This window comes from Saimiri boliviensis, chromosome 17 (assembly GCF_048565385.1).
Source record: "Saimiri boliviensis isolate mSaiBol1 chromosome 17, mSaiBol1.pri, whole genome shotgun sequence".
In the NCBI taxonomy this organism is placed as follows: Eukaryota; Metazoa; Chordata; class Mammalia; order Primates; family Cebidae; genus Saimiri; species Saimiri boliviensis.
In genome coordinates this window covers 8,853,110-8,873,777 of record NC_133465.1, presented here as the reverse complement: position 1 = coordinate 8,873,777, position 20,668 = coordinate 8,853,110, and the positions used below count along the sequence as shown (strand labels likewise).

At 49.3% G+C, this 20,668-nt stretch overlaps 1 protein-coding gene across 10 annotated transcripts in view; it reads left to right on the top strand.

Annotated features, from left to right (window-relative positions):
• The window catches only part of MYH10 (myosin heavy chain 10), a 152,773-nt gene extending 133,674 nt beyond the window's left edge, over positions 1-19,099 (top strand). For all 10 annotated transcript variants that reach the window (XM_039476894.2, XM_010339845.2, XM_010339844.2 and 7 more), the window contains 13 exons: positions 31-135; positions 1,360-1,512; positions 2,234-2,482; positions 2,781-2,993; positions 4,744-4,956; positions 7,599-7,760; positions 8,716-8,844; positions 11,557-11,645; positions 12,394-12,517; positions 12,598-12,806; positions 14,721-14,829; positions 16,041-16,213; positions 17,438-19,099. In XM_039476894.2, coding sequence (XP_039332828.1) covers positions 31-135; positions 1,360-1,512; positions 2,234-2,482; positions 2,781-2,993; positions 4,744-4,956; positions 7,599-7,760; positions 8,716-8,844; positions 11,557-11,645; positions 12,394-12,517; positions 12,598-12,806; positions 14,721-14,829; positions 16,041-16,213; positions 17,438-17,582 — 2,073 coding nt within the window. In that variant the 3' untranslated portion in view covers positions 17,583-19,099. The remainder of the gene's footprint in view (positions 1-30; positions 136-1,359; positions 1,513-2,233; positions 2,483-2,780; positions 2,994-4,743; positions 4,957-7,598; positions 7,761-8,715; positions 8,845-11,556; positions 11,646-12,393; positions 12,518-12,597; positions 12,807-14,720; positions 14,830-16,040; positions 16,214-17,437) is intronic.
• The last annotated feature ends 1,569 nt before the right edge of the window (positions 19,100-20,668 follow it).

Below are 20,668 nucleotides of genomic sequence, written 5' to 3'. Positions count from 1 at the left end.
GAGTTGAATTTAATCTTTTACTCTTTACAGAATGAGCTAGATAATGTCTCCACCCTTCTGGAAGAAGCGGAGAAGAAGGGTATTAAATTTGCTAAGGATGCAGCTAGTCTTGAGTCTCAACTACAGGATACACAGGTATTCCACGGGGAGCAAGGGGTCTTTATCATAACTAACATTTCTGGAATATATAAGCTGGCGAAATACGCTGCTCCCAGAATTGCCCTCTGTGTCACCCCTTACTCGTTTTATGTCATACTTGTATTTGGCACCAGCCTTGCTACTCGGGATTTCTCCCTGGAAGCCCAGTGTCTTGATGCAGAGCCCCTGGGGTTCTTGTGTCTGGCAGGCATGTGGGTGGCCTGGGAGGCAGCTCCAGCTGTCATTCACGGCCACTGCCTGGGCTGTGGTTCACCCAAGCTGTGGTCCTACTGCACACAATGTATTGCTAGCCATTTGACATATGATTGTTTCATTATGGTTGAAATTTCATTGTGCTGACCTAAGAGAAACAGTCCATTTTGTAAACGGGTGAGTTGACGCTTGCTTATCATACTGTTAAGACTTGTGTTGAATCATCTGTTAGGGATGTTTTTAAGTCAGCTACAGGTAACTTGGAAATAATGCAGCACTTTATTCTTGGAGTTTTTCATCTTTTGTTAAACTTACAAACATTTATAAGTGTTTATTTGCCAGGCTCTAGGCTAGGTGCTGGGGATTAAATATATATATATCAGACAAGCAGAAAGTGAAATAATTAGGCAGTTGGGGACAAATTCATTTTAACTGAAGCATACCCCGTGACAAGGCACAGCCTGGTGAGTAAGACTAGACAAGGCCAGAGCCAGAGCACAGAAATTCTGCTCTGCACAACTAATGCCTTTGAAGATTTTCTAGTCTGAAAGTAACAGGAAAGACATGTTTGTGCTTACATTTTAGAAGTCGATCTGGCAGGAAATATACAGGACAGATCACTGAAGGGATGCCTAAGACGGGAGAGGTGATCCTAGTGCGAAGGGCATGAACTACGGCGGGGAAAGGGGTGGAGAGGAAGGGATTCTAGATGTGCCTAAGGAGATGCAGGGGTGTGGCAGGGATGCCTGGAGGCCCCAGCCTGGGCTCCAGGGTGGGCGGTGCAGCTGTTCATTCTTCAGAGACAAGTCTGAAGCAGTGTCGGTGTGAAGAGCTTTTACAAAGTTATTATGTGTTTTTTTTAAATCATCTGTGTTTGTGACTGTCACTGGGTATCCTCATGCACCGAGGCGCTCTCTCTTTTTTTAGGGCATGAATTCTTTAATACAGGTGTGTTTATTTTGGTGATAAGTATGACGGACATGTTGCCCTTTTAAAAAAATGACACAGGAGCTTCTTCAGGAGGAGACACGCCAGAAACTGAACCTCAGCAGTCGGATCCGGCAGCTGGAGGAGGAGAAGAGCGGCCTCCAGGAGCAGCAGGAGGAGGAGGAGGAGGCCAGGAAGAACCTGGAGAAGCAAGTGCTGGCCCTGCAGTCCCAGGTGTGCGTCCTCTTTAGGAAGCCGCGGTGGCCTCAATGTGTGTCTGCAGCAGCTCTGGCCCTGCTGTGCTGGGCTCTCTCAATGCCATTTGGGACAGTTAATTAGGTTGTACTAAATTAAGCCCATTAAATAGTTTTTCTTTGACCCAGCCACATGCTGGTTATGATGCTGGAAGCCCTTAAAATAAATACCTAGGACTGTGTCAACTATGTAAGGTTTCAATCCAGTCATCATTTTATAGACCATTAGCTACGAAATTAAGTGACAGTCTAAGATTCATTTGTTGTAAAATCACAGTATGGATTTTTCTTCTCTCAGAATATTACAAACAAATTTTTTTTTCTTTATTCTTCAAATGCAAAAACCAATTAAGGTTTCTTGTGGGTTTTTTTGTTTGTTTTTGAGACAGAGTCTCACTCTGTTGCCCAGGCTGGAGTGCAGTGGCACAATCTTTGCTCACTGCAACTTCTGCCTCCTAGACTCAAGTGATCCTCCCACCTCAGCCTCCCCAGTAGCTGAGACTACAGACAGGCAATTTTTGTATTTTTAGTAGAGATGAGGTTTCACTCTATTGGCCAGGCTGGTCTCGAACTCCTGACCTCAAGTGTTCCACCCGCTTCGGCCTCCCAAAGTACTGGGATTACAGGCATGAGCCACCATGCCCGGCCCCAACTGAGTTCTTTAATACTGATCTTTCCGTTTGTCCTTACGCAAAACCTAGTTGGCTGATACCAAGAAGAAAGTAGATGATGACCTGGGAACCATTGAAAGTCTGGAAGAAGCCAAGAAGAAGCTTCTGAAGGATGTGGAGGCCCTGAGCCAGCGCCTGGAGGAGAAGGCACTGGCATATGACAAGCTGGAAAAGACCAAGAACCGCCTGCAGCAGGAGCTGGACGACCTCACAGTGGACCTGGACCACCAGCGCCAGGTCGCCTCCAACTTGGAGAAGAAGCAGAAGAAGTTTGACCAGGTGGGTACTCTACACCCCGACTCCCAAACCCAAGACCCAGGGCCATGTGCCATTTCCTCCTGGCAGAGCTCTTGCTTTTGTTGGTTTGGTTTAATCTTATTTAAAGGCAGTTAAATATGATACATATTTATATCAAAATTGGAAAACGTGGGAAAGAAAAAAAAAAAAGAAAATACGAGAACAGCATAATCTAGTAGCAGCATTCTTGCGATAAATCAGCTAAATCAGCCACTTAGTGGAAGAGAAGAGTTTATGTCACTGTTGTGGTTTTTAATATTCCCCATCCTCTTCTGCATAGCTGTTAGCAGAGGAGAAGAACATCTCTGCTCGCTATGCCGAAGAGCGGGACCGGGCTGAAGCAGAGGCCAGAGAGAAAGAAACCAAAGCCCTGTCCCTGGCCCGGGCCCTCGAGGAAGCCCTGGAGGCCAAGGAGGAGTTTGAGAGGCAGAACAAGCAGCTCCGAGCAGACATGGAAGACTTGATGAGCTCCAAAGATGACGTGGGGAAGAACGTAAGTCACCGTGGGCTCCACGCTTTGGCACGGGAGAGTATCCCTGGGGCTTCGCAAGGGAGCAGGCAACCCCTTCAGGGCACCTGAAGGACCTGGGAATGCAAAGCGCAGCCCAACACTGAAGCCATCCAGGAGTGTCTTGGCCTGTGCCTGACTCGGGGGTTCAAGTCTTTTGGGACCAGATGTCAGGTTTTCTGCAGTCTCCACACCCCCCAATGACAAGCTAGACGTGGAGCTCTTGCAGCAGCACTGGCTGGAGGGGAATGTTTCTCCTTGTCGCTTTCCCTGCCCCAGCCTGCATCCTGGCAGGGGGGCCTTTCAACAAAAGGGTTTCATGGTTTTGCCATCACAGGTAGTTATCAAATGTGAGACCACAAGATCCCTTTAGATTCAGGTGAGTGGGGACCCGGAGGGAAGGAGGAGGGAATGGCAGCTTCCTCTGACCTGGGTCTTCCCAGGGAGGTCCCACTGTTTTCTTTGAGAGCTTCAGTAGCTTTGGGGGCTTATCCACAGCTGAGAAGCTTCTGTCTCGGTTTCTCTTCCCATTGCATACATCTTCCACAAGAGCTGCCATGATACTTAGTTATCCTCCATCCTTTCCTTAGTATATGACATGCTGAAGACAGCAGAACCAACCCAGGCCTGGTATCTGAAGACAAGGGCCTCAGCCTGGCTCCTCCACGGGCTTCCATTCTGACCGTGGGAAGCCACTTAAACTTTTTAAGCCTAGATTCCTTATCAGTCAGATGGACATTATACTTGTCCAATTTCATGAAGTTCCTGTGTCTGCTTTGAAAAGCATCAAGTCAAGAGGCAGGGTCTCATTTTCGTGGGCTATGGGCCATCCAGCCACATCGTAAGTTGGTGAAGGTGGTCCCACCTTCCTGCTGCGTCTCCCACAACTTGGCACTTAGGAACTAGCCTCATGGACAAAAAGAAGCCACTGAAAGAAGTGACCAGGATCACACAGTAACATGAGAGAGAGCTCCACAGCTGATTTCATATTCATTTTCTGTAGAATCCACACTCACATGTTCATCCCACAAATATGTCTGGTATGCCTACTGAGCACCAGACACTGGAGAGAAATGGGCCTTCCTCCTGTCCTGTTTCCCCGTGCTCATCCTGTGAGAACTGAGGTGGTCCTGGACCCCAGAGGGGACACACAGCAGCACCAAGGCCTCCCTCCAGAGGCTGCCTCGAGGATCAAAGGGGTCAGGAGGTGGAGCTGCAACCCAGTGCCTGGTGCAGAGAATGAGAGAGATGGTGCTGGGGGGATCTTTGTCCAGAGAAAGATGAGGCCTCTGCACTGTGTCCTGCTTAGGCCTAAGCCACCCTCATAGCACTTTCCACGTGTGCTTTGCAATACGAATCTACAGCAAGAGGTGTACTGTGGTACTTGTTCCTCAGGCAGCAGGCAAGGGGTCAGTCAGCAGACGGGTTCCCCGGCATTGCTGTTTCCATTAGTGTTTGGCTCACTGAAGAGCTCTCGGCTTAAAGGTCATCAGAGGAGGATGACCAGAGAACACATGTGATAAAATCCACACTGCAGTTCTAAACTGCATACACTGAAATGGGAAATAGCAGCAGCCTGAGGGGGAAAGGGAAGGACGTGCATGTGGCAGGGGGCCAGCCCAGGGGGACCAAAGTGGCCAGCGTGCCATTAGTGGCCCTGTAAAACAGGGAGAGTGCTGTTCTTCACACATGCCTCCGCCCAGGTCAACTCTTTCCTGATGCTTCGGCGATTTAGGTTCACGAACTTGAAAAATCCAAACGAGCCCTGGAGCAGCAGGTGGAGGAAATGAGGACCCAGCTGGAGGAGCTGGAAGACGAGCTCCAGGCCACAGAAGATGCCAAGCTTCGTCTGGAAGTCAACATGCAGGCCATGAAGGCCCAGTTTGAGAGAGACTTGCAAACCAGAGATGAGCAGAATGAAGAGAAGAAGCGGCTGCTGATGAAACAGGTCGGTCAAAGGGGGCGTGGCCTCCAGAACAAGGGTCTGAAGGCCCCCAAAGCCCAGGTCTGGGTCAGTATCTTGTTCGTTCATGTTAGAACACATTTGAGGAAATACAGAGTTGAGTAACACGTGGAATGAATGGATTTATTCGGTCATTTGAGAATTTTCTTAAATTTTATTGTAACTGGTTTAGGTTTTTCTACTTCTCAGACAGTATCATTGCTGCTTACAAGCCAGGACACTTATCAGTTAGAAAGCCCTCAGCAGACTCCCGAGGTTCACATTCCTTGTCCTAGAATGTGGGTATAGGAAAGAATTGATGCACAGCAGACACAGTGGTTCAGCAGATTTCTGCAGTTCAGATCACAGGTCCTAATAATTAAATCACTTTTCAAAAGGAAGAAAATAGCAGATAAATTTTTCATTTTATAAAGTTATCCATCTAAGTTGTATACTTTTCTGAATGTATATTAGACACTTTTCTGCATGGATGTTAAACTTCTAGTCTAGAAGTTTACTTTAAAAATTAATTGTGGATGGATATTTTAACAGTCCCTTACAGTTCATGGCAGTAAGTCTTGGATTTAGGGTGTGTGTGTGTTTTTTTCTTTTTTGGGATGGAGTCTCACTCTCTCACACAGACTGGAGTGCAGTAGCATGATATTGGTTCACTGCAACCTCTGCCTCCCACATTCAAATGATTCTCCTGCCTCAACCTCCCAAGTAGCTGGGACTACAGGCATGCACCATGATGTCTGGCTAATTTTTATATTTTTAATAGAGATGGGGTTTCATCATGTTGGCCAGGCTGGTCTAAAACTCCTGGACTCAAGTGATCTGCCCACCTTGGCCTCCCAGAGTGCTGGGATTATAGGCATGAACCACCACCCCTGGCCAGATTTGGGATATATTTAATTTTGCTTTATTTTGTTATTTTCACTCTCCTAACTATTGGTCATTTATTGCTGGATAACACATTGCTCCAAACAACAAATTATGCAAACTGTAACAACATGTATGTCACAGTTTCTGTGAGTGAGGAATTCGGAAGCTGTTCAGTCTGGTACAGTCAGGACCTCAGCCCTGGCTGCATCATCTGAAGGCCCAACGAGGGCTTGGAGGAGCCGTGCCAAGCTGGCTCACCCACATGGTGTCAGCAGGAGGCCTCAGCAGCTCACCACATGGGCTTCCTGAGTGTCCTGGAGGGAGCCTCAGGAGACTGAGAGATCCAAAAGAAAGCAAGCAAGGAGGAAGCTTCCAGGCCTTTTATGACCTAATCTCCCAAGTCTCATGTGATCACTTTTTTATTGTTTGTTAGAAACGAGTCACTAAGACTGGCCCACATTCAAGAGATTACACTCCAACTGTTTAAGGTGGGGAGTAGTAAGAATTTGTAGACATTTTTTTAAACCACCAAACTTTGAAATACCACGTTAGTGGCTCTACATTAGGAGCCTCCTGCTCTCCTGTGCCTTGAGGTACAACCCTGGACCTCTGCAGAATACAGCGAGCAGATGATGAGCACCTCTGCATGATGCAGGAGCAGCTGCCCTGCTCGTCCTCTCCCACACCAACCCCTGCAGAGGAGCAGCAGCCACAGCCTTGTTTCTCCCCTTTGGTGAGGACCAGTGGAGCCACCACTCCACCAGGCCCCACTGCCTCCACAGCAGCCCCCACACCAGCCGCCATCCTCTTCGCGGGAAGGGGAAGTTCTGTGAAGGCAAGGACCTTTCCTTGCTCACCCAAGCCTCCAGCTGCTAGAGCACTACCTAGGCCACAGGTATTTATTAAGGTATTTATGACCCTATACCTTAATAAATACATGACAAAGCATTTATGGCTGAATAAGGGGAGGAAGCAGGACAGGTTGGGAAGAGCGTGTCAGGGCAGTGGCACACTGTCCCCGTGGACTCATGGGCTGATAAGGTTTGGAGCTCAACAGCTTCATGTCTAGTGAAGGTTTAAGGATTTGGTTTAAGGACTCCAGAGCACCTTCTTCTGAGCACCCCTCACACAGCGTGAACGTAGTACCCCATCCCCGCTGCACATTAGGGGGCTCACCAAGAGAAGAGCACCACAGAGTGAGTGAGTCCCCCTCGGTTTCCAGCCCACATCTTACTCATCCTCACTGTCCCATCTGCCTGCTCCAGAGCTGGAGCATTTTGGCCCTCCTCCGTTGGACAGCTTTGACTGCTCCCCACTTTCCTGCTCATCAAAGGCAGTTTCTGACTGGTTATGACACCCCTGAAAAGTGTCCATGCCCCACACTCTCACAGCTTTAGGAAAGACATGCCATCTGCACCTCTTAGCAACTACCGCAGCCTTTATTACGTGGTTACCGCATCATCTCGGGTCTTTCCATCTTGGCTTCATCTACACTCTGAGCTCAGGTCACTGGCTGCCTTCTCGTGTGCCTTGAAGCAGTCAGTGGGGTGGTTTGTACCAGGTGGTGGTATTTAAAGATCTCTTTGAACAAAATTCAGCTACTGTGGTTTTCTGTTCATAACAGTTTGGTAACAGAGACCTCTGCAGAGTAACAGAAGGTTCTACTCACCCGAGTCACCAGAGCTCCCACCTGAGGACAGGCTGCCTGCTCTCTGTGAGTGGATACTTGGACTTATCCAGCATAATCCGATGCTGTTCATTAGGTGCGGGAGCTCGAGGCGGAGCTGGAGGACGAGAGGAAACAGCGGGCGCTGGCTGTGGCTTCCAAGAAAAAGATGGAGATAGACCTGAAGGACCTCGAAGCCCAGATCGAGGCTGCGAACAAAGCTCGGGATGAGGTGATCAAGCAGCTCCGCAAGCTCCAGGTGCGTGCCGCTGCCCACAGGGACTCCGCGTGGCACCACATGACCCGTGCCACTGCCCACGGGGGTCTCCGCGTGGCACCACATGACCCGTGCCGCTGCCCACGGGGTCTCTGCATGGCGCCACATGACCCGCGTGACTCTTACACAGGGAGCAGCACTGCGCCGCTGTCACCCACCATGGGGGCATAGCACCACTGTCAGCATGGCCATGGGTGGGACAGCAGGCCACGTGTGTCCACTGTGTCCACAGGAGATGCTTGAGCGCACTTAGCAGCACGTCCTTGTCTTGTTCATCTTTTAGAGGGAAGGCATTCAGTCACTGATCCTTACGTATGATATCGGCTCAGTTTTTCATTGATGCCCTCTATCAAGAGTTGGATTTCCTTCTGTTTATGGCTTGTTGAGTATTTTTATATTGAAAGGGTATTAGATTTTGTCAAGTGCCTTTTCAACTTTTATTGTGATGATCAATCATATGGTTACATTAACTGTTACATTATAGTTACATTCACTGTTTATTGTCAAACCAATCTTGCTGTCCTCAGAGAGATCCCACTTGGTCGTGGCGTATGATCCTTTTTACATGTTGCCAGATTCATTTTGCTACTATTTGGTTGAAAATCTTGGCATTTGTATTCATAAGGGATTTCACTTTGATCTGTAGTTTTCTTATGATATCTTTGTCATTTCCATATACTTTTATATTTACAGTGAATGTATATTACTTTTATAATCTAGAAAAAGAATCATGTTTAAAAGCTAAGAATGGTGCCAGGCACAGCGGCTCACACATGTAATCCTAGCACTTCGGGAGGCCAAGGCAGGAGGAATGCCCGAGGCCTTGAGTTGAGAACAGCCTGGGCAACATAGCGAGAGCTCATCTCTTAAAAAAAATTTTTTTCTAATTAAAACTAAGAATGCAAATCACCCCCAAAACCTTCTTATTTAATCGTAGGCTCAGATGAAGGATTACCAACGTGAATTAGAAGAAGCTCGTGCATCCAGAGATGAGATTTTTGCTCAATCCAAAGAGAGTGAAAAGAAACTGAAGAGTCTGGAAGCGGAAATCCTTCAATTGCAAGAGGTTGGTTTGTTACTTACTTTTCAGTATTTGTCCTTGAAATTTCACCAAGATCAAAAAAGTTTTTTATATCTTTGTAGTCCACTGTAATGTCAGTATCCATTTTAGTTGTTGCATTTATTTTTGGGGTTTTTTTTTTTTTGAGTATCCATTTTTAATATGGTCTCCAACCTTATTGCCACTTCAGTTTGGAAACACAAAGTGATCACTTCAACACTGCTCATGTATATTCCTCTACCTGGCTAAAGGCAAAGGAGCTGATGAGCAGCTTTTCAGGCCACCTTCTTGGCCTGCTCCCCGTGCAGGAAAGGGAAGTGATACTTTAGTGTTGATAAGCGCGAGGACTGTGTAACCCCAACCGTGGTGATGCAAAATTGCCTGTTTTTACACAGAAGCACTACTCATGTGATAACTTAAAAGGAGAGAAGTTTCTTTAATTGAATTCCTGTTATTCCTTTATCTTTTTTGTAAGTTCTCATGATGCAGGGACTGATAAAGTGTTGCCTACAGGAATTACAACAGAGCAAGACACGCTTAAATATACACATTACCATGTAAAGGATGGATAGTCAAAATTTCTTCAAACCTGGAAAGATAAGTTAAACGTTAGTATCAGTTAATATGAAAAAACTCCCGATACAAACACCTAGAAATATTGGGTAAAATATTAACAAAGGCAGAGCTGAGCTTGCAAGAAAAGATGGCTCTCTGGGAGTGAGGAATGAACAAGGAACTGAAAACTAGATCAGCAAACGCCGAGCAGACCCCAAGATAACCCGAGAGCCAGTTTTGGGAGGTTTTCATCTGGCTGGCCTCTATCTCACCATTTTTGCTCCTTGTTTTTCTGACTTCTTGAGTCGGACACCTAGCTCATCAGCTTTCAAGCTTCTTGTTTCGTATGTCTATAAAAGAGTGTAAATTCCCCTCTAAGATCTGTTTTTGTCTTGTCCCACAGATTTTGATGTGGAGTCATCTTACTGTCATTTAATTCTAAATTTTTTAATTTCTATTACGGTTTCTTCTTTATCCCATGAGTAATTTAACCTTGCGGCTTCAATTTTCAAATGTATGGCATTTGCTTCTTTTTAAAGTTCATTTTAGTTTTATCACATTGTGGTCAGAGAATGTTGAGAGCGCTCTGGCACCTAGAACACATTTGTTTTTGTAAGTGTTCCATGTATGCTTAAAAACGATGCATGTTCGTCGACAGAGTAGATGTGTAAGCTCTATGTGTCCATCATGGAGTTGACTGGTGAGATTCCCCAAAGGCTCATTTCCCCAGGCGCTGTGGCTCTTGGAGCCTGCCTCCTACAGAGCGCTCCTGGGCCATTACCCACGTGTCCAGGCGGCATTCGGTGTACCATGCTCTGTTTTTTTTTCTGAAAGTGTTTCTTTCAGACTCTCAGGCAAGGTCCGAATCACAGTGCATTAGGGAGAAGAGACTGAGCTGGAAAGCTGGCCCAACCTTTCCCCCTGTTGCTGACACTTTTCCTTCCCTCAGGAACCTCTGTTCATTTGGCTTAGAAGCCCCAGGGTCCTTTCCTTTCTCCTATGGGTCCCTCAGTCTACCTAAAGCACCCCCAGCCAGTGGACATTCCCAAGAGGGCAGAACACCAGAGGCCAGATGGCAGAGCTGTCTGGGTTCAGTGGCTCTGGGGTCAGGCTGGGAGCAGGTGCTGCCTCTTTTTCCCTCCTGACTCCCTCCCTGCCCCGGGCCTGTCAGGGGACCCACAGCCCACACTCATGTAAGGCAGGTGCATGTGCTGGAGCAGGCAGAGGAGCTCCCGTGCAGCCCTCCTCCTGAGACACCTTCAAGGTGTGCTCTTGCCAAATGTGGCATCTTTTGGAAAGGGCAGCTGGTGGGAAGAGCCCTGAACAGGGAGTCAGAACCCTGACTTTTTGCTGCTGACCAGCCTTGGGACTTTGGGCCAGTATCTTTATCCAGGTGGGCCTCAGTTCCCTCATTTATAAAACAAATGCACCCTTGACTCCTTTCTGTGGCAAATCATCTTTCCAAGGAAGTTTGTGGAAAAACAGGCATCATGCAGTTCCTCTCACGGGCTGGCAGGCACTGGGCTGTCCCTGCTGTTCTGCCCAGTCCTCACAGAGCCCCCTGTGAAGCCACAATGGCCTGACTGGCCAGGGCTCCATCCCCTTCAAGAAAGAGGCCCTGCTCACCACAGAGGCCCAGCCCTACGAACGCTTGAGCCCCGCGGGTGCCCCCACCTGCCTTCTCCCTGTGGGAGCGCTGATCCTCACTGCTGCACAGCTGCCTGGATCCGCACTGGTCCGTGCAGCCAGTGTACTTGGATCGCAAACTATGTATGTGAAAGATACTGCAGGGCAGTAAGCTGGTACAGCTCATGTTTCTTAGGGCTCAGGGTTTGTATAAAGTTCCTGCTCAGTTTATATTAAGAAGTATCTGCTTTCCAAGAAGGGCAGGAACGTAGCCACCTCTTTAGGTTGGAAGTGACAGCAAAGCCCTGATGGCAGCAGAGTTCCCTCTGGACACTTTTGTGTCAGATGCTGACACCACACACCACCTGGCTGGCCTGCACCAGATTTCCTTGCCAGTTTAATTTCTCAAATCTAAACGACAGCTTGAAGTACAGGTAAACAGTGACGGGAACAAGGTCACTGCAGCTCCAGCCACTGTCAGATTCCACAGGTGAGGAAACTGTTCAGTCAGAGCTTAACACAGTCTCCACTGCTTAGGAACTTGCCTCGTCTGAGCGAGCCCGCCGACATGCTGAACAGGAGAGAGACGAACTGGCCGATGAGATAGCCAACAGCGCTTCTGGCAAGTGAGTCTCCCACGGCCAGGGGCAGGGGCGGGTTCTCAGGGCACTGCCGAGAAGGCTGGAGGTGTCAATACACCTGGCATCAGCAGGTGGTTTGCTCCCCCTTCGCTGGGCCTGGGCTGCCTCAGCCATCGTACCCTGTGCCAGTCCTGAGTCCCACAGGTGTGAGCCATGGTCTGCACTAACTGGCACTGCAGGCTTTCACTTCCCAGTCCATTAGGTTTGGCAAACAGGTTCCTCAGATACGACCTTTCTCTGAATTCATTTTTCGTTAAAAGTCATTATCTTTTTTTCCAATTCAGTTGATTTCTCCACTGAATTACTGAACCAAAGGTTCATCATGTACCTTTTTGAGCATGCCGTATGAGAATTGAGAATTGTATTCTCAGTGCACTGGAAAACCACTAGAGTCTATGGGGGGTGGGGGAGGCTGGGCTCGTGCTTGTGTTCTGAAAGTTGACTCTGGCAGCTGTCTGTGGAGAACAGCTGGAGAGAGGCAGACAGGGCAGCTGGAGGCCACCCCAGCAGTCCAGGTGAGAGATGACAGGCCTGCATCTGGGTGGGGCAGCAGGGGAGGGTGTTTGCAAGTGTCATCAGTGGGACCTACTGATGGATTCAGGGATGGGTCCAGGAAAAGGAGAAACTTCAGGATGGCTGCTCAGGTTTCCAGCACCAGGGTGGGTGGAGGAGTCTTCCCTCCTCCCGTGCTGTGCTGAGCTGGGACCTGTTGCCTCCTCCTCTCCCCGGCCAGGTCCGCGCTGCTGGATGAGAAGCGGCGTCTGGAGGCTCGGATTGCACAGCTGGAGGAGGAGCTTGAGGAGGAGCAGAGCAACATGGAGCTGCTCAACGACCGCTTCCGCAAGACCACTCTACAGGTGGCCCACTCAGGGGCCCGCCACCCAGGGAGGGCTATGCCACCCCTCAGGCACAAGTGACTAAACTCTCTCCTCTCCAGGTGGACACACTGAACGCTGAGCTAGCAGCTGAGCGCAGCGCCGCCCAGAAGAGTGACAACGCACGCCAGCAACTGGAGCGGCAGAACAAGGAGTTGAAGGCCAAGCTGCAGGAGCTAGAGGGTGCTGTCAAGTCCAAGTTCAAGGCCACCATCTCAGCCCTGGAGGCCAAGATTGGGCAGCTGGAGGAGCAGCTTGAGCAGGAAGCCAAGTAAGAGGTTTTTGTTGCCATATATCCAAACTTACCCACCAGGCTCAGTCAGACAGACACGCCACTTCCATGAAGGGCTCCCCACTGCGCGAGCAGAGAACACGCACAACCAGAGTGGGAGACAGAAGTTGGCGTGAGCTGTGAGAAAAGAGCGGCGAGCGTTCAGAGGGTGGAAGGACAGACGGCCTCTGAGAACAGTCAGGGAAGACTGGGCTTTAGGACTCGGCTCAGGGCTAACCACACCGGGCCTGAGTTTGCATCTCCTACCCAGAGTCCATTTGCCAAGTGTGTGGCATCGCATTAAATGCCGGTTTGCTGGCAGGGAAGAAATGCAGTATGACAAAAATCCAAGCCTTTCTCCTCCCCACAGGAAGGGATTGCTTAACAGCTTTCATATTGTTGTATCCAAGCATTCTGAAATGTCTGAGGAACTATACAGTACAGCTCTGGCAGGCAGGCATTTACAAAGCTATCAGGCCACATTCCCCAGAGCCAGGCAGACCTTCGGATTCACCCTCTGGCTGGGGAGCCTGGAGCCCAGAAATGCAGGACTCGTGGCCAGAACCCTGCATCCTCCCCAGCCCCACACCCCAGGACTTCCGACTCCACTCCTGGGACTCCGGTGGGCTGAAGTAACATAATTCACTCTTTGAGCTGACTCCTTCTGTATCCATTTTTGCATATTTGTTAAGGAACAAAAAGTAACTTTTTCTGTTTTCCATGGAGCCATCCAAATAAGTTACCTGTCCTTCATATGGGACAACATAGATCTGTCTAGAAACATGGGTTTGTTTCACCTCTAACCAAAGAGTGAGCATAGAGGATTTTTGTTTGTTTTCAATGTGAGCTGCCAAAGCCCTGTAAATTCTCAAGTGAGACAATCACTTAATAAATTGGGTTGTTTCTCAGGCTAAAAGTTTAGGTGATTAAACTAAGGATTGTGTCTTCAAAAGTCTATGTTCAGCCGGGCGCGGTGGCTCAAGCCTGTAATCCCAGCACTTTGGGAGGCCGAGGCGGGTGGATCACGAGGTCAAGAGATCGAGACCATCCTGGTCAACATGGTGAAACCCCGTCTCTACTCAAAATAGAAAAAATTAGCTGGGCATGGTGGCGCGTGCCTGTAATCCCAGCTACTCGGGAGGCTGAGGCAGGAGAATTGCCTGAACCCAGGAGGCGGAGGTTGCGGTGAGCCGAGATCACGCCATTGCACTCCAGCCTGGGTAACAAGAGCGAAACTCCGTCTCAAAAAAAAAAAAAAAAGTCTATGTTCAGTATAACCGACAGGTAGCTTGTATGTAACATTTGCTGTTGAGAAAAATCACTGCATACACACCAGGCGCGGTGGCTCACAACTGTAATCCCAGCACTTTGGGAGGCCGAGGTGGGCAGATCACCTGAGGTTAGGAGTTCAAGACCAGCCTGGCTAATGTGGTTAAAACTCCATCTCTACTAAAAATACAAAAATTAGCAAGGTGTGGTGGCACACACCTGTAATCCCAGCTACTTGGGAGGCTGAGGCACAGGAATCATTTGAACCCGGGAGGTGGAGGTTGCATTGAGCAGAGTTGGCACCACTGCACTCCAGCCAGACTGACAGAGAGAGACTCCATCTCAAAAACAAACAAAGAAAAAAGTAAGATAACTGAGTAGTGATGAATACCTGTGTACAGTGATTAATACCTACACATGCAGGAATAGTTTGCTTTTTCTACCTTTTGCTATTGAGGAATACATTAAAGGCAATTCCTTTTTTGACCAGAAGGAGGTTTCAGCACATTAGTCGTGATATTCTGGGCAAAGAGGTCCATCACCTCCACCATGCGTCATCTTCCCAAAGAAAAAGGGCTTTTAAAATATTTTTCCCACACAAATATCATTTCAAGAATTTCAGAACTAATGTGACCACTTTCATAGGGAACGAGCAGCCGCCAACAAATTAGTCCGTCGTACTGAGAAGAAGCTGAAGGAAATCTTCATGCAGGTGGAAGATGAACGTCGACATGCAGATCAGTACAAAGAACAGGTACGCCGGTGCCTCCCTGGAAGCACGTGAGTGAATGAGCTGGTGGCACAACTGACCGGTGGCATTCAGAAGCCTCCTCATTCTGACGTTTCAACTCACATGTGCCGTTCCATGTTCCTGGCGGGTATCTCTGGTTGCTGGGGACACAGAGGTGGTAAAACGGGGGCACTCACAGGAGGGTGGGGAGAGCAGATCAGGAAGCAAGTTCAGTGAGGACTGAACTGTGAAGCTCCTGCATTCTCCACTAGAATGAATGAATGCTCGGTGAGCACAGGGGTTTCTGCCTGTTTTGCTCCCTGTTATCTCCCTAGTGCCTAGTATAGCTCCTGGGCATCGCCAGCAGTCATGAGGCACTGGCTGGATGTAGGGTGGACGCAGGAGAAGTGACTAGAAAGTGAAGGGGAGAGAGGTCCTGCACGCTGCACCGGGGTGGTCTCCAGTGTCTGCATCCAGGCCCTTTTCTAAGGATGCAGGGAATGTTCCGCAGAACTTTGAACCGTGGGTCAGAACTGTCCGGACTGCAGTGTGGGCAGCTGTCCCCTCCCTCCCCTGAGGATTTCACTGCCTTTGGCCCAAACCCTCCCCTACTGCATTCAGTCAGGCTACCTGGCCCTTCCCACCTCTACCCTTGAAGACTACAGCACTAAGAACAGTTGAAGGTGGTGTGAGCTGGACCCACAAGACACTGGCCAGTCCCTGTGCAGCGCAGGAATGGAGGGCCCGAAAGGGAGGCTCTTCGTTCTTGGGTCAGGTCATCCCAGGGTGGCTTTCTGCTTGCATCTGAGTATAGTATCTGAGATGCCCATACTTGAAAGGAGATGTAAGAATGCATTGTGCAATCTCCCGGGGTTGGGGATTATCCCACATTGCTGGTTCCTCTGCATTTTGCAAGAATAGCAATTTCCTTTCCGTCCATTAGGTCATGTGTGTGAAGATATTAAACACTCATTTTTCTGCAGAAAACTCACCAGTAAAAACAGTCTTGAATATTTTTTCGTTTCTGTTGGCCTAGTGTGCTCTGTAGATGCTGGCTTTGCTGAGAGCAGCAGGCTGGTTACAGAGACTCTGACCAGCCCCCAGCATGTGTGTACATCTGTGTACACGCACGCTCACAAGGGCAGGCAGAGTGCCACACTGCCACACTTGGGGTGCAGAGAGGCCGACACCGGATTCACCAGTTTGCTTTGTTTTGGTTCACGTACCTTCCCAAGATGGAGAAGGCCAACGCGCGGATGAAGCAGCTTAAACGCCAGCTGGAGGAAGCAGAAGAAGAAGCTACACGTGCCAACGCATCTCGGCGTAAACTCCAGCGGGAACTGGATGATGCCACCGAGGCCAACGAGGGCTTGAGCCGCGAGGTCAGCACCCTGAAGAACCGGCTGAGGTGAGCGGCCATGTGGACCCAAGCCGGCAGGCAGCTGCTCTGCGGGTTAGCTTAGGCTCGGGGCACAGCTGGTCGGAGAAAGTTTACTTAGATTCATGCGCAGTGACCCATTCTTTCTCCTGAACCACTTATTTAAAATGATCTCCGACCTTTATAGTCATCCTTTGAGGAGAATAAAAGAGGAGCAGGCCCACTCAGTGCCAGTCACTACAGGACCACACCAGTACACTGCAGCAGGCTTGAGCTGGGTCAGGTGTCCATCCACGTCCAGACATCTGCTAGCGAGGTGAGGTCCCAGCCTCTGTTAAAAGCGGGACAGGCGCTCCTCCCGGGACCCGGTGTCCCCAGCCCTCCTCAGCGCCATCCTCCTCGCCACACTGGAGCCACTGTGCACCAGTGAGAGGGCGGAGCATGGGACAGCTACAGCTAGTCTCTGCCCCAGAAGAACAAGTCAGCTGAGGTTTCAGCAAATCTGGCCAATGGGCAGATATAGTGTATACCCTGCTTTTGTGCGGCCATCAGGCAAAGAATGGTTTCTACGTTTTTAAAGGGTTATAAAAACAGAAAAACAAAGAATATGCAACAGAGTCCCTACGTGGCCCGCAAATCCTCAAAATACTTGCTATCTGGCTGATCCCTGGGTAACAGGTAGAGCTTGGCCATTGTCTTTCCTTTTTTTTTTTTTTTGAGACGGAGTTTCGCTCTTGTTACCCAGGCTGGAGTGCAATGGCGCGATCTCGGCTCACCACAACCTCCGCCTCCTGGTTCAGGCAATTTTCCTGCCTCAGCCTCCTGAGTAGCTGGGATTACAGGCACGCGCCACTATGCCCAGCTGATTTTTTGTATTTTTAGTAGAGACGGGGTTTCACCATGTTGACCAGGATGGTCTCGAACTCTCGACCTCGTGATCCACCCGCCTCGGCCTCCCAAAGTGCTGGGATTACAGGCTTGAGCCACCGCGCCCGGCCATTGTCTATCTTTCTTACCGTTTCCATCACAGACTGTCCTAGGCTGAATCGAGTCTTCCCCGGTTCTCTGAGGACTCTGCTCCGCTTAATCTGCAGGCGGGGTTATGGCAGAGGCGGAAAAGCAGTCTTTTCCCCACCAGGTCGTGTGTTTGAAGAAGGGACGCATGGGGGAGGTTCCGTGGCACTGAGTGGCTAAACATGTTGACAGCCATGTGCTCCTCTTTACCCACCCGCATCTGCTTCCTGTTCTCTCCAGGCGGGGCGGCCCCATCAGCTTTTCTTCCAGCCGATCTGGCCGGCGCCAGCTGCACATTGAGGGGGCTTCCCTGGAGCTCTCCGACGACGACACAGAAAGTAAGACCAGTGATGTCAATGAGACGCAGCCAGCCCAGTCAGAGTAAAGTCGCAGGAAGCCAGAGGAGGCAATACAGTGGGACACTTAGGAACGCACCCGGTGCCAGCCTGCCTTGGGGCCTCCTGCAGACTTAGGAAATTGGCAAGCTACAGGATTCCTTCCTGAAAGATCAACTGTGTCTTAAGGCTCTCCAGCCTACGTATACTGTATCCTGCTTCAGACTTAGGTACAATTGCTCCCCTTTTTATATATAGACACACACAGAACACACATATTAAACAGATTGTTTCATCATTGCATCTATTTTCCATATAGTCATCAAGAGACCATTTTATAAACATGGTAAGAACCCTTTTTCAAACAAACTCCAGGCCCTTTGTTGCGGGTCGCTGGGTCACTGGGGCAGCGCCGTGGTCGTCGCTGTCACTGCATGCTCTCTGTCGTACAGACAGGTAACCTAGTTCTGTGTTCACGTGGCCCCGACTCCTCAGCCACATCAAGTCTCCTAGACCATGGTGGACCCTAAACTGCACCTGTATCTCTCTTTTCCTTCCAATAATGATCAACATGATTTCAGTGAGCAAACTGTGAAAGGGGCTTTGGAAAGAGCAAGAGGGGTGGGCTGGATTGGGAGCAACACTCATTTGGGCTTACCTTGCCGGTCCCCCAAGGGGGCCTGCCCCTCGAGTCGATGGTGTCCCGCGTCTACTCACGTGAACTGTCCTTGGCCAGGGCGGGTCTGTGCATAGCAGGGATCATGGCCACAGTGCGGCCGAGGCCCCGGCTGGCAGCCATGGATCACTAGACTTCCAGATGGTCTCCCGAACCGCCTGGCTCTGCCGGCGCCCTCCTCACAGCAGGAGCAAGCAGCCGTGGACCCCTAAGCCGAGCTGGTGGAAGGCCCACCCTCGCCAGCCAGGCCCTCACGCTGACCTTGCAAATTCAGCCGCTGCTTTGAGCCCAAAATGGGAATATTGGTTTTGTGTCCAAGGCTTGTTCCGAGTTTGTGAATGAGGTTTATGGAACCTCCAGAACAGAGGCCATCCTCCTGAATGTTGACATGCCAGTGGGTGTGACTTCTCCTCCATTCCTCCTTCTCCCTTCCCTTTGGACAGTGTTACAGTGAACATTTAGCATCCTGTTTTTGGTTGATAGTTAAGCAAACTGACATTACAGAAAGTGCCTTAGACACTACAGTACTAAGACAATGTTGAAGATATTATTTGCCTCTATAACAATTTATGTATTCAGTTTTGACTGTGCTTCATATCATGTACCTCTCTAGTCAAAGTGGTATTACAAACATTCAGTGACAACGAATCAGTGTTAATTATAAATCCTTGATCCTCTGCAATGTGCTTGAAAACACAAACCTTTTGGGTTAAAAGCTTTAACATCTGTTAGGAAGAATTTGTCCTGTGGGTTTGGAATCTTGGATTTTCCCCCTTTATGAATTGTACTGGCTGTTGACCACCAGACACCTGACTGCAAATATCTTTTCTTGTATTCCCATATTTCTAGACAATGATTTTTGTAAGACAATAAATTTATTCATTATAGATATTTGCGCCTGCTCTGTTTACTTGGAGATAAAAGCACCCGTGGAGAATAAACAGACCTCAATAAATAAGAATAATCATGTGAACACAGAATCTGTTTCTCACCTTCTGTTCTCGATTTCCCACCCGTGATCTGACTGGAGGGTGGGCGCTATGCAGACTTCAAATGATGGTGCCAGGCCTTCTGCTGAGGGCGCTGTCTCCCAGGTCAGACAACAGGATGATTCTCAGGGCTGTCCTGGCTTCAAGTCCTGTTCCTGCCAGTGGCTCGTGGGGTGCAGATGCACTAGGAAGGGAAAGACCACCCAAAGGCAGGAGCTGGCCCAACTGTTAAGGGGGTGATTTAGGAGGGAGCTGGTCACCAACCAATGACGCATACTGCTGGGTTAGAACATGTTAAGAGGATCCAAGACGTTTCGGGCTGCATTTTCAGGGAGACAAGCAGTGAAGGTGCCTTTGGGAGAATTCAGTAATGAGGCCAACAGCAGCCTCGCCTCTGTAGTGTGGGCCAAGCCAGGTGGAGAGCAAAATCCTAGGGCAGCACAAAAATCACAAAGAGAATGCTAATTTCTTATTCCACAGTATTCTTGGGTTGAGCTGGTTCTGGTATAAGGGGTCTATCACTAGGCTTCCTGGCAACAGTGGAACCGTGTGAAATGGCAGAAATGCCCTCTTCCTCCTGTGCCACTACCATGGGAGAGGAAAGGTGAGTCACAGGTATGGTGTTTCAGCGGGGTTTCCACCCCTGCATCCAGTTCTTATCCAAAAGTGTATGGAATTCAGAGACTTGTTTTTCTCAAAAAGAAAGAATTCTGGGCTGGCTGCAGTGCTCAAGCCTGTAATCCCAGCACTTTGGGATCATTTGAGGTCAGAAGTTCAAGACCAGCCTGGCAAACATGGTGAAACCCCGTCTCTACTAAAAATACAAAAATGAGCCAGGTGTGGTGGCGCACACCTATAGTCCCAGCTACCTGTGGGGCTGAGGCATGAAAATCACTTGGACCCAGGAGGCAGAGGCTGCAGGGACCCAGCTGAGATCGTGCCAGTGCACTCCAGCCTGGGCGACAGAGGAAGACTATCTCAAAAGAAAAAAAGAATTCTTCCCTGCTGGCTGGTCTAATTGGCATTCATGTCAGTTTCCCAACTGCTCAGCGTGCCAGGAGAAACAATCTGTGTGGACCAATTCCAGGGCCTGATTCTGCAAAAATACTATTTATAACTAGAAAGGACCTTTCTTTACTGAACCATCACTCCAGACCTAAGGAAAGGTAGTTTATACCACCTTTTGTGAGCATTCAGAGCACAAGGAAGACAGTTTATGGCAGCTGGGCTGTGAGTGTATCAGAAAGTGAAGCTGGTCAGCTTCTACCCAGCAGCAGTGTGGTTCCCGGTGAGGACGAACTCAGGCAAGACTTGGGAAAGGCTTGCTGTCTCGCTGAGGTGGGGTTTAGACGACACACGCTGTGCTGGGGCTTCATTTAGGGCTGTGAGTGCTCTGCCCTTGCCTCATCATAGGCACTGTTTTTATTTTTGTTTTTTGAGATGAGTTTCACTCTTGTCACCCAGGCTGGAG